Genomic DNA, 12,012 nt, shown 5'->3' with positions numbered 1-12,012 from the left:
GCTTCTGTGGAAAACAGTATGTGGTTCCTCAAAAAATTAAACATAGAATTACCATATGATCCAGTGGTTCCACTTCTGGGTATATACCCAAAAGTATAGAAAGTAGGGACTCATTTATTTGTAGAACCATGTTCATAGTAATGTTATTCACAATAGCCAAAAGGTGAAAGGAGCCCAGGTGTCCACCAACAGATTAACAGATAAATGAAATTGGTATATATCCATACGATGGAATATTATTTGACAATAGAAAGGAATGAAGTATTGATATATACCACAACATGAATGAACCTTGGAAACAATAAGCTAGGTGAAAGAAACCAGTCAGAAGGACAACATATTGCATGATTCCACCTATGTGAAATGTCCAGATGGGCAAATCTATAGTCAGAAAATACATTAACGATTGCCTAAGATCAGGGGAGCAAGATGGAGGGATTAGGGGGTAAGAGATGGCTAAAGGACACAGGATTTCTTTGAGGTATAATGAAAATGTTCTGCTTAATTTGATGATAAATGCACAACTCTGTGAATTGTACACTTTATTTTTTAAAGTTTTTCAAAAACTTTATTAGAGTGTGTGAACACAAGCAGGGAAGGGGGAGAGAGAAGGGGAGAGGGAGAGGGAGAAACCTAAGCAGGGTCTGTGCTCAGCACAGAGCCCAGTGCGGGACCTCATCCCACCAACGGTGAGATTATGACCTGAACTGAAAGCAGGAGTCAGATGTTTAACTGACTGAGCCACCCAGGAGCCCTAGTTGTACACTTTCTGGTTTTGTTTTTGTTTTTTATTGTTTGTGTGTATGTGCCTCTGCATGTGTGTGTGTTCCACAAAAAGAAAGAAAATAGGAGGGACTTTGACATTGATCCTTCTCTCCTCCTGTCCCCCCATGAAATGAGAGTCGCTTGGATTATAGGAGTTAGAAGGACAAGGAAGTTAAGAAGGATGAGAGTCGGTTAGTAGTAGGATGCATCCCTCTTTAATCATTTAGGAAGCCTGTGAATCTACCAGAGCAAACGGAGTGGGGTCCTGGTCATCTCAAGGGCTGGATGGTGTGGGAAAGAAAGTGTCAATACCTGTATTTGCATGAGTCTGGAAATCTACCCCATTGCATGACCTTATTGAAAATCATTATCATTACCACTTTATCGTTACTATTATTTATCAGAGATTTGTTTACTGCTTTCCATGTAACAAGCACCAGGTTGACTAGAAGCAAGTAAAGTCCATCTCTGCCTTAGAAGAGCCCACAGTCTTTCTCATTGCCAAGTAGCATTTCATTGTATATATAAACCACACCTTCTTTATCCTTTCATCAGTTGATGGACATTTGGGCTCTTTCCGTAATTTGGCTATTGTTGAAAGTGCTGCTGGAGGGTGTTATGCTAAGTGAAATAAGTCAGAGAAAGACAGATATCCTATGTTTTCACTCATATGTGGAACTTGAGAGACTTAACAGAAGACCATGGGGGAGGGGAAGGGGAAAAAACGGTTTCAAACAGAGGGGGAGGCAAACCATAAGAGACTCTTCAGTACAGAGAACAAACTGAGGGTTGATGCAGGGTAGGGGAGAGGGGAAAATGGGTGATGGGCATTGAGGAGAGAGAGCACTTGCTGGGATGAGCACTGGGTGTTGTATATTAGCGATGAATCATGGGAATCTACCCCCAAAACACAGCACACTGTATACACTGTATGTTAGCCAACTTGACAATAAGTTATATTAAAAAAAAGACTTTTGAAGGATTTCTAATATCATGGGAAAATGTATAAATATGTTTTTAAGTGAAAAAGAAGATTTGAAATGATACATGTATCAAGAAAACAAGCTTGTAAATAATATGAATGTGAATATAAGTATAAATAGGAAGAAGAATAGACAATAAACCATTAAAAGGTGATTTTCTATTGTGGTGTTTAAAGAAAAAGAAAAGAGCCCACCATCTAGATAATAAGGATGGACGGTTACATAGAACGATCAGCTGTAATAGTTACGCCTGCTCTCCTGGCATAATTGGTAGTGCCCCCTGTATTCCAAAAGTGCCTGAGTTTGGACAGTCGATTATATGGTCATTTTAGATAAAATGCAAGGTATGTATCAGAGCCAAGTAAGTAGTGTGAACAGTATTTTAGATGCAGGGTAGGGGGTGACAGCCTCATGAGACACCTAGGACAGATGGGCACATTGGCCATAAAACATGCATTCACAGTCTAAACCTTATTTTTTCACTAAACTCAGAGACAAATTCATGGGCTGAGAGTAAGGGAACCTGGTGCTTGGGAGTGTCCCACTGAGCCCCCATCTTCCTCCTTAATGTGGTTCTTGTCTTAAGATGCAGTTTAAGGAGCATCTTAGCCCAGTTTCTCAGACTAGCTAGACAGAGCCAAATGCCCTTTTCCTTATGGGTCATCCTATAAATGTCACTCTGATAGCACTTGGCACACAGATGCTACTAAAATGATCCGCTTATGTCTTTATCTCATACTCAGTAATAAAAACCTTGAGCTTTGGGGCCAAGGACCATGTCCTAGACCTTTTTCTATCCCTAGGGTTAGCAGATTTACTGATATAATGTTTAAATAAGCTGTATTTCTGAGGCCTTTATAAAAGGCATAAATTTTTGAAAAGGTTGAAAGCAAATAGTTGAAATAAGAGCAGAAAATTTTTAGGTGAAATGACATCTTTTATACGTAGGCATCAGGGCTCCTGTGGATGGAATAAGCAATCAATTGCAGAGTCATACAGATAAATAAAAACACTGAATATTAAGTTTGTGAGATGCAGATAATGATGGGCCCAAAGGTGAATTGATGATAGTGAATGCTTTCGTTGTTTAAAAAGCAAGAGCAATGAGCAGCCAGACAGAGGTGCTAGCACAGGGCTTGAGTTCAAACCCCTGTTCCATCACTTCCTGATGCATCAAGTCACCTAGCTGGTGCCTAGGCATGTTCAGCTGTAGATGGAGATGATAATAAAACCGCTACATAGGCTTGTCATGAGGATTAGTTAAATGAATACACGTAAAGCATTTAAAACGGTCCTTTCCCCATATGGAACGCTGTGTGTTATCTGAGTCTGTAATTTAGAAACAGAAGCCCGAACTGTTCAATTGTTCGCCCAGTCTCTGGATTACTTGCAGATTTACCATTAATAATTACTTCTGGGAATCTATCCCAAGGAAATAATCTCAAGGCGGAAAGGCACACAGATGACTTTCACTGTACAGAACAGATGAATTGTCCTGGATCGTACTAATCGTGCTGAAAGGGAGGAAAGTTTCGGCACACACTTCTGCCTCGTAACTGCGGTCTGCTGGAGCTGGCTTGTACTGGCTTGCTATAGCCAAGTGTTAATTTCTCTGGAATTCTGTGAGACAACTGTTAAATACGGCCATTATTAAAAACTAAATTACATACATTTAGGGTGACAGATGGTAGCTACGTCTGTGGTGAGCATAGCATAACCTCTAGAGAAGCTCAGTCACTATGCTGTACCCCTGAAACTAATGTAACATTCATTGTGTGCCAACTATACTCAAGGTAAAAAGCTAAAATAAAAAACTTAAAATTCAATAAATTATATTAAAAACTAATAATACTCGAAATTTATCACTTCCTAATTATGTTACTACGTTTTACTATTACCTATGCTCTTGAAGTGATTTATACCCAAGGTCACTGTCTGGTAGAATTAGTGTAGAAAGCCACGTTAGTGTTCATCCCTCCCAGTTCAGTGTTCATTGTTAGCTTGAAATCGACTGTGGTTGGAGTCAGAAATTAGCAAATGCAACAAATCAGGGCCTTTTTTTTTGTCTCAGGGAGGCACACATTAAGCATATATTAGCAACTCTTACCTAAACAAGATATTATTCACATAATCACTGCGAATGGTATTTTTTAAGAGGATAAATAAAATAGAATATGCTCATGCATTCATGTGAAATAGAAATGGCAGGTAGCAGAAGTATATAGACAGTTATTTATGATACATAGAAAAAAATGGGAGAAAATATATGTTCAAACAGTCTTGGAAGTCAAGGTGACTTTTTCTAGTCTGAGGGTTTTTTTTTTTAAGTTTATTTTGAGAGAGAGAGAGAGAGAGAACCAGCAGGGGAGAGGCAGAGAGAGAAAGAGGAGACAGAGAATCCCAAACAGTCTCTGCACTGTGAATGCAGAGCCTGACATGGGTCTCGATCTCACGGTTTGTGAGAGATCTCTCTCGTGAGAGAGCATGACCTGAGCTGAATCAAGAGTCAGACACTTAACCGACTGAGCCACCCAGGTGCCCTCCTGTTTTAAGCTTTTCTGTATTTTATATTTACAAAATCATTCTTAATGGCCATGTATTATTTTTATAAGAAAATAAACTTAATTCATTAGTTTCTTCTCACCTGATACTTCAGAAGTGACAAAGGTAACAGACATATGTTATTAATATTTTTACAAACTGTGGAGATCAGTTAAGATCAAGAAAGTAAATCTGAGAATGTCTTGACACAGTTATGGAGAAATACATGAGGTGTTACTAAGAACTTTATTAGATTAACACCTTCCCACCATGAGCAGTGGCGTGATAGTCTTGTGTATCGTTTGATTCTGTTTTTAATAATTTTAGCATCCAAAATTAAGAACCTGCCACGGGCCAGGCATTATACTTTTCATTCATTATCTCATTTAGCACAACAAACATAAAGGTAGATACTATTATTATTCTCATCTGCAGATGAAGAATGGAGGATAAGAATGGCTAAATAGCTGTCTAAGCATAACACAAGTAGGAAATAATAGAGCTAAACTTCAAGGTGAAGGTCGGTTTAAAATTCCTATCTTTTAACTCTAAGCAATTCCATGCCTTGAGCATAATACTGATTACAGACAGAGGGGAAAAATAAGGTTTACGTTAATATCAATTTATATAGGCAGGGTATAGTTGGCTAAGTTCACTTTGCCCATCTTTCAAAATTACCCAAACAAATCCACATTCAAATTGTTACTGGCAAAATCACATCGTTGTATTTAATGATATTTGTTGACTCAGCAGACTGTCTCCTGTTTACTTTCATTCTGTTATCCAGCTTTCATCTCAGCCAGAGTCTGTTTAAACTAGGGCACTATTTCTCCCCTCAATCCAAGGACCACATGAATAACAAATACATGAAAATGAGCACAATGCTTTTCTGGACCCAAAGAGTAACTTCACTTGAATCCTAGCTGCTTGATGTGAAGGAAAATGATATTAACCCTTTTATGGGCTCTACCGCATGGCCATTGACAGACCAGCTTCTGATTGACTAGTTGTTGACGAACATGACCAAATGACTGAGTAAACACCAAGAAGTCAGGTGAATTTGCTCCTTTCTGTTTTAGTAAAATTAGAGCTCAGACTTGGGACATATTCGTGTTTTTTTTCTAATATCATGAATACAGTATTGTTTTTTCAGTATGAGAAAACACTTTGGTGTTGGAAAATTTTCAGATATCCCCAAAGAAAGAGGATATTCAGTATTGCTCATCATTTGGCTTATCTTAGAAACTGGCACATTTATTCTACTGGCGATACAATAAAATAAAAGTTATTTTTTTATTATGATGCCTTTGGAACTTGTAAGCTTCATTGATAATCTCAACCACTTATTAATATTGTATCATTCATTCTTTGTCACAGAACACACTTTGGGTCCTTGCCTTCAGGAATGGTACTGGGCATAGACCGGAAGGGGTTTAGGTTCAGCCTGTTCAGAATTTCTGAAATTGCCTCTCCTGGGTGAATTCATTTGGGTTAAGAGATAGTCCCGCAGAGACCCGTCTAAAATGTTCATGTTACCCAAGAGCGATCATTTCAGCAATCACTGACCATCTTTAGCATAGTACCTAATGTTATATGTTGAGCACTAGTATGCACTTGTTCATTTTATGAGGAAATGGAGGCTCACAAATACTACGTGCCATCCCCAAAGTCACACAGAAAGACATTGGAGACTAGGAAAAGGAACTTGATCTTAACACTCTCTTCCAGGCCTTAAATGTCCTCACTTCACTGCCTTCATTATTCTGCCTAGACTGCACGGTATGTTGCCATATAATCTCAGCTCCCTTACTCTCTAGTCCTTCAGCTGCCCTGACCCTGGGAAGCACCAACCTTGAACTAGTCTCACCCGCTGTCCTCGCTTGCCTCTATGTTCATATAGTATTGTTAGATGAAATGAAACACTGGTGCAAATCAAGGCCACTATAAAGGTTAATTCCCAACCCCAGCTGGGCCCTCAGCATGGCCCACGTAGTTCCTCTGCATTACTCTGGTCTGCTCTTTGCTCACTTTCTTGAATGGGGCCACATCCTTCAGGTCCCATTCTCTCCCCTCACCTTGACCCTTTCTCCCATGACTTAAGTCCTAGTTCACTGAGAAGTTGCCTACTACTCTGGAAATATGGCAGAAGTCTTGACGTTTCTGCTCTTTCTCTCTGTTCTCGAAGGGCAGTATTATTTAAAGCAACTGTGTCTCCCCAAACACGCAATGAGTTGCTCTTTCAATGCACGTCAATATTCATCCAGGACTCGGTGTCCTGGATTTCAATGACAGCTGTGCCTGCTCTGACTTAGTCATATGTTGAATCTGTGAACCCTATCTTTGTATGCATACAATCTAGAAGAGGAAGTTACTCAAATATATCTGAAGATAAATCACTTAGGCGCAAACACTTCTAGGTATGGGAGCAAATGAGGTAATTTAAAAAGGTGGAGTTTGGACAGGAGTTCTTTGTGCGTATTAAAGAAACTCAGTACTGCTTACGTGAACTGCTGTACTTCTACAGAATTTAAATCCCACCACACACTTAATATTCCCTGATAAAGCACTCACTATTATTGAAATATGTGGTTAAGGCGAGTATTCAATGAAACGTTGGTTACTTTCATACGTGATGGTTTGTAAATTTCTGGTTGTGGGTTATGATATTGAGCTCGTCACTGAAAGTGTCACTAGTCGTAATTATTTAGAACAAGTGACTTTTCCTTTTGTCTTTGAACATTAGGAATCTCCAACTAAAATTAAAACAAGAAACTAATAATTCTACAAAGTCTATTATTAATTTTATTGAGGAAATGGTATGTGAAGAGTTAGAAGAGAATCCACTAAATACCTTGTGCTATTTAAAAATCTGTCATTTTGTAACACATTATTGTGCAGATTCCTTGATTCATTCATTTTTTAAAGCACTTAGGAAAAAGATACCTGGCTACAGAACTCTTTTTATTCTCTGTCAAGAATAGAGAAAATAACTCTGAGATAGTTTGTGTGGAACATCTTTATTATTTCCAGCAGTATGAAATAATAGCATATTATTGTTTTTTGTACCAATATATTCCATGAACTCTAACATTTAAAATTTTAAGGACTGTTTTTATGATAATGTTTATTCTCAGAACTGGTGCGTGTCATGAATGAATGTTTGTTCTACTAGGCCTGGTGTTCTTGGCTAAGATTGGTGTTAAATCCGTAACTAATTTAAATTTTACCGTAAATACAGTAGACTAGGCAAAAATATTCTTTTAATTTTTTGGTTTTATAATCTAATCAGAGCAATAAATTAATTATAAACAAAGTCAGATTAACAATCTGATTTTTTTGTTCAAAGTTCAAGATGTTTGGCTTTATCTTTAGATCACCATATTTTGAATTTTTCGAAATAGAGATGGTGTGCATTTGAATTAAGGGCTTTACCTGTAAAGTTTGGAAACTGTAAGTCATTTCATTCTAGAATATAAATTAGGAGTTGTTTATACAGGGAGGTGGGTTTGTTTATTTTTTTTTTAATACACCAAATCCTGATTTGAACCAGCAAAATCAATTGTTTTGTTCCTTATAAGACTGAAGTTTAATAAATGTTAGTGTTTACCCATGTCACTTTTATGTAACTTCATGGCTTAGGAGAGCACAAATAAGACTTAACAAACAATCTGTAAATGTGAATATTCAGGTGCTACCTTACCGGACATCCGTTGTATGATCAGGAAGTATTAAAATAATCCAAAGCCAATGTTAAGTCTTTCTGGCTATTATTAGCTGTTTGAAAAGATCTAGATTCTTCCTTATCTGGAGATACCTTAACCTATTAGTTGGCAATTAAGTGTTTAAATACATCTGAAGATACTATTCTACTTGTGTAAGATGGAAAAAGAAAATGAAACGTAAGTCTCCGAAATCAGATTGTTTGTGAAGAAAGCTATATCTTGTTAGCATGTGAATCTTGCCCTTGGGGCTCCAGAAATTCTAATGACCCACAAAATCTAAAGCTGTGTTTCCCATCTACATACACATACTACCTTCACTGACCTACGCAATACAAATGTGTTCAGTTCCTTGGGAAAGTAACATAAAAGGAAAATAATTAATTTGAGTGTATCATAAAACGCAGAACTCTTTTACTCTAATACATTAAATCTGAAAACTCTTTAATTGACATCATTCAGTCTTTTTCATGTCTTTAAAAAATTTTTCAGAGAAACCCTCAGTCGCTTTGTAAATCACATACTTTCCTGTCTTTCTTCCTGATTTGAAATACACTAGTCTCCGTTTTATAATGCACTGGCCAGAAACCATATCACTGTGGACATTCTTGCTGCTGCAACAGGTGTTTGTCAGTTTCTTAAGTTGCTTTCCTTTCCCTGAGGTGGTGTTATTTCCGGTACATTCCAAAGGCTCTGAAAAAAAACTTTCACAGTCTCTTGCTGAGCCAACTCATGCCTCCAACCTCAAAGTTATTGAGAACTCATTGTCTTCAGGCTTTTGTTATATAGGCAAATTGTGTGAGTCTTTCTGTAATTCCAATTTTTAAGAACTAAAATATTTACTAAGAATTTTGCAAAACTGAAACTGAAAATGGAAATGACTTTTGTTCAGAAGCAAACAGTCTGGACATCTGGGAGTAGGGTTGATTATATTCCCAGCAAACCTAATGTGAAAAGGTTTTCATCATCCATTTAGGCCACCCTGAAGTTTGACACACGCATAAACAAAACGGACCTTGATAACTTGCAGTCTACCTGCTGATGTTTTCCTACAAGTGAGGACTCTGCATGCCCTGTGTGGCTAGACTTTTTATTGCAGAACTTAAGCGAGGGAGGGATACTGGTAGAAAGGAGATCGTCAGTCAACTGCTCCCTCTCCATACATCATACCCCTACTTCACCAAGTAAAACCCAAGCCCGCCATAATATGAATCGGTCGTGATCAGAGCACACACATGCACTTTAGAACTGTGACAAGGCAACAAGAAGACAAGATTCCTCAAACAAACCTTTTGGAAGTTTCTCAGTCCCGCTGAAGGCAACCAAAGTAAGAATATGTACCAGTGGAATGTTGACGAGCTCTCTCATGATTAATCCAGGCTCAGGCAGGAGAAAGTTCCTTCTGGACAACGCAAGGAAAATGCCCCCACAGTTTACATTTTAAAGCACAGTTTGTTACAAAAGGGTCGTCTGCTAATGACTGTTTGTGTCAGCAGCTCCACAGGCTCTAAGTATAATCAGGAATTCTCAGTCTTGGCTGTAGTGATGGACACGGCCAGCTGGTGAGTATCCACTTAGGCCAGTAATGCAAGTGTAGTGCTGGAGGAACAAGGGAAAGAAAATCCCTTTAGAATCCCTTTTAAGACAGTGGCAGAAGGACAATACCAGATGCCTTTGCAACCATCACTGTATTCCCTGAGGTATAGGTTTCCTGATCTGATTCGGTTCACCACCTCTCTCTGCTCACGCCACCACCCTGGGTGTATGTAATCAGGCTCCTCCCCATCGCTCACTCCGCCTCCTACCTCCAGCCCATTACCAGTTCCTACAGATGGTACCAACTGCCATATTCCTGCATTTCTTCCCCTCCGTTGATTCCGATTAGTATAATGCTGTCCCAGTTTCCTTTCCAGACATTCATCTTCTCTGAATGATGGCGATAGCATCCTGTCTGTTCTCCTCTACTGTGTCTTGTTGTCGTCTGATCTCTTCTCAGAGAGATCTCTTCTCCTGCTCAAGAGGCTTCTGTGCCTCTTGGCCGCATCAAAACCTGTTCAGACCTCTCTAATATGACATGGGAGGCCTTGCTGGCCCCTGCCTGTCTTGTTAGCCTCATCTGTTACAATCCGTGCCTCCATCTTAATATTTAGCAACCTGTTTCTATATGCAGCTTTCTTCCCTCTGTGAATTACTCAGGCTGTTCTGCCGGCTTGGAATTCTTTCCCCTCTCTGCACTCAGTTAACATCCATCCCAACTTGATCATGATCTCCTCCTGGGTGCCATCCCAGACCCAGAATTCTATATCTTCCCAAAGTTGCATTGGGTTTGCCTCCTCTGTGTGTGTGTGTGTGTGTGTGTGTGTATGTGTGTGTGTGTGTGTGTCTTGTGCACATGTCTATCACTGCACTTACCACATTGTTTTAAGATTTTTGCCTTATTGGTGCATCCTCATTCTTTGGCCTCATGAGTCCATGGATCTGGAAGCTGGGGGCTGTCAGCCAAATTAGTTACTTACAGCAGATCTTCCTAAAGGTGCACCTCCATGGCTTCCGAAATGTTCTACTATGCAAATTGCCTTTTCTCACTGAATGATATGTCTTGGAGACTTTACCATGCTACTACATACCCATCATTTCTACTGACAGTATAATTGTCTAAATTATGAATGTGTGATGGTATATATTTGCTCCCCAGCAATGTGTTGAGAGGACCCATTTCCCCACACTCTTATCAACATTTACCTTTGAATTCTTACATTTAAATAGAGTAAAAATGATACTTCATTGTTTTAATTTATAGTTATTTCACTGAATACTATTGGTAATGAGAATTTTTCATATTTTTATTGTTATTCATTTTCCTCTTCTGTGGCTTTAGTCTGTATTCCTCTTACATCATTTTTATTTTTCTTATTTATAGGAATTTTAAATGTATGCTCAATATAAATAATTTATGTCCTTTGTCTGTTGTATATACTGTCAATATTTTCCATGTGGAACACCTCTGCTACCGAACCACAGAGAGCTTGTGTTAAATCAGTTCTTCCTTCCTAGATCAGGACCTGGGAGGACCAGGTTATCCAGGGCTGTTGGAAGCTTCTGTGCTCCATTAACAAGAAATAATGTGCAAAGCCAGATCTGTCTACCGGACTTCTTTGTTATTTAAATTAATAGATTCACCCTTTTGGGGAGCTTGGCTAAACATGAGTTTGAGTCCTTAAACTGCAATCAAAATAATGCTAGTGTAATTTTAACAGAAGACATATAGATTTGATTAGGTTTCTGCTGAGAACATCCTGTGAATGCTGTGTATTTCATGAGAAATTTGAATGTCAATAAGATGAGCACATTTTTTTATGTGAAATTTAGGAATCAGCAGGCTGAACAGTGTGGCTACCTATCATTTCCATAAATAACACTAGAGAAAGTGCAGTGTTCTGGAAATTTGGTCGACTTTGGATTTATGAGCCCCCCAAGGACCCTCTTCCTTCAGATGTCCAGGAGGAGGACTTATAAGGGAGCACTCTTCATCCCCTTTCCCCTAAAATAAAGAACAAGCAATGATGACACCTGTCTTGAATCCAGTAGGAACTGCCCCCTCTAGGCCAGGAACCCCAGGAAGTTATTTCCTACTTCATATTCCACCATGACCTGAGTCCGAAGGTGACCACAGTGCCATGCAGGGTTAAGGGGAGACAAAACTCCATTGAGGGAAAAGTGAAGCTAGAATTTGAGGGAGAGTGCTGGCTCAAGATGAGGCGGTCATTGGCTGAGAGAAGCCCATGAGGAGTGTGGTTTAGGTAGGAACACCACAGCAGGTTCCAAAGTGTGGCAGCCAGTTACATTCCTTGCAGCAATTTCTTATACCCCTGATATGAAATGGCCTTCTATCCTACAGTACAATCTGCTGTACCTTACAATAGCAGACTTAGTCAGCCCTGTGGAGTGAGACTGGGCACCAGTCCTCAGGGCATGAGGAGAGTAGGTGAGGCGGATGGCCAGTC

At 39.1% G+C, this 12,012-nt stretch overlaps 1 protein-coding gene and 1 long non-coding RNA gene across 3 annotated transcripts in view; one reads left to right on the top strand and one right to left on the bottom strand.

Moving 5' to 3' along the window:
• Positions 1 to 10,160, bottom strand: part of MUSK (muscle associated receptor tyrosine kinase) — a 92,528-nt gene extending 82,368 nt beyond the window's left edge. Inside the window, exon 1 of the mRNA XM_078436597.2 lies at positions 9,298 to 10,160. Coding sequence (XP_078292723.1) covers positions 9,298 to 9,376 — 79 coding nt within the window. The 5' untranslated portion in view covers positions 9,377 to 10,160. The remainder of the gene's footprint in view (positions 1 to 9,297) is intronic.
• Positions 1 to 12,012, top strand: part of LOC132663084 (uncharacterized) — a 129,348-nt gene that overhangs the window by 80,812 nt on the left and 36,524 nt on the right. The window lies entirely within an intron of this gene.

The sequence above is a fragment of the Panthera onca genome, chromosome D4 (genome assembly GCF_046562875.1).
Source record: "Panthera onca isolate mPanOnc1 chromosome D4, mPanOnc1 haplotype 2, whole genome shotgun sequence".
NCBI classification, from domain to species: domain Eukaryota; kingdom Metazoa; phylum Chordata; class Mammalia; order Carnivora; family Felidae; genus Panthera; species Panthera onca.
This window is presented reverse-complemented; position numbering and strand designations above follow the sequence as displayed.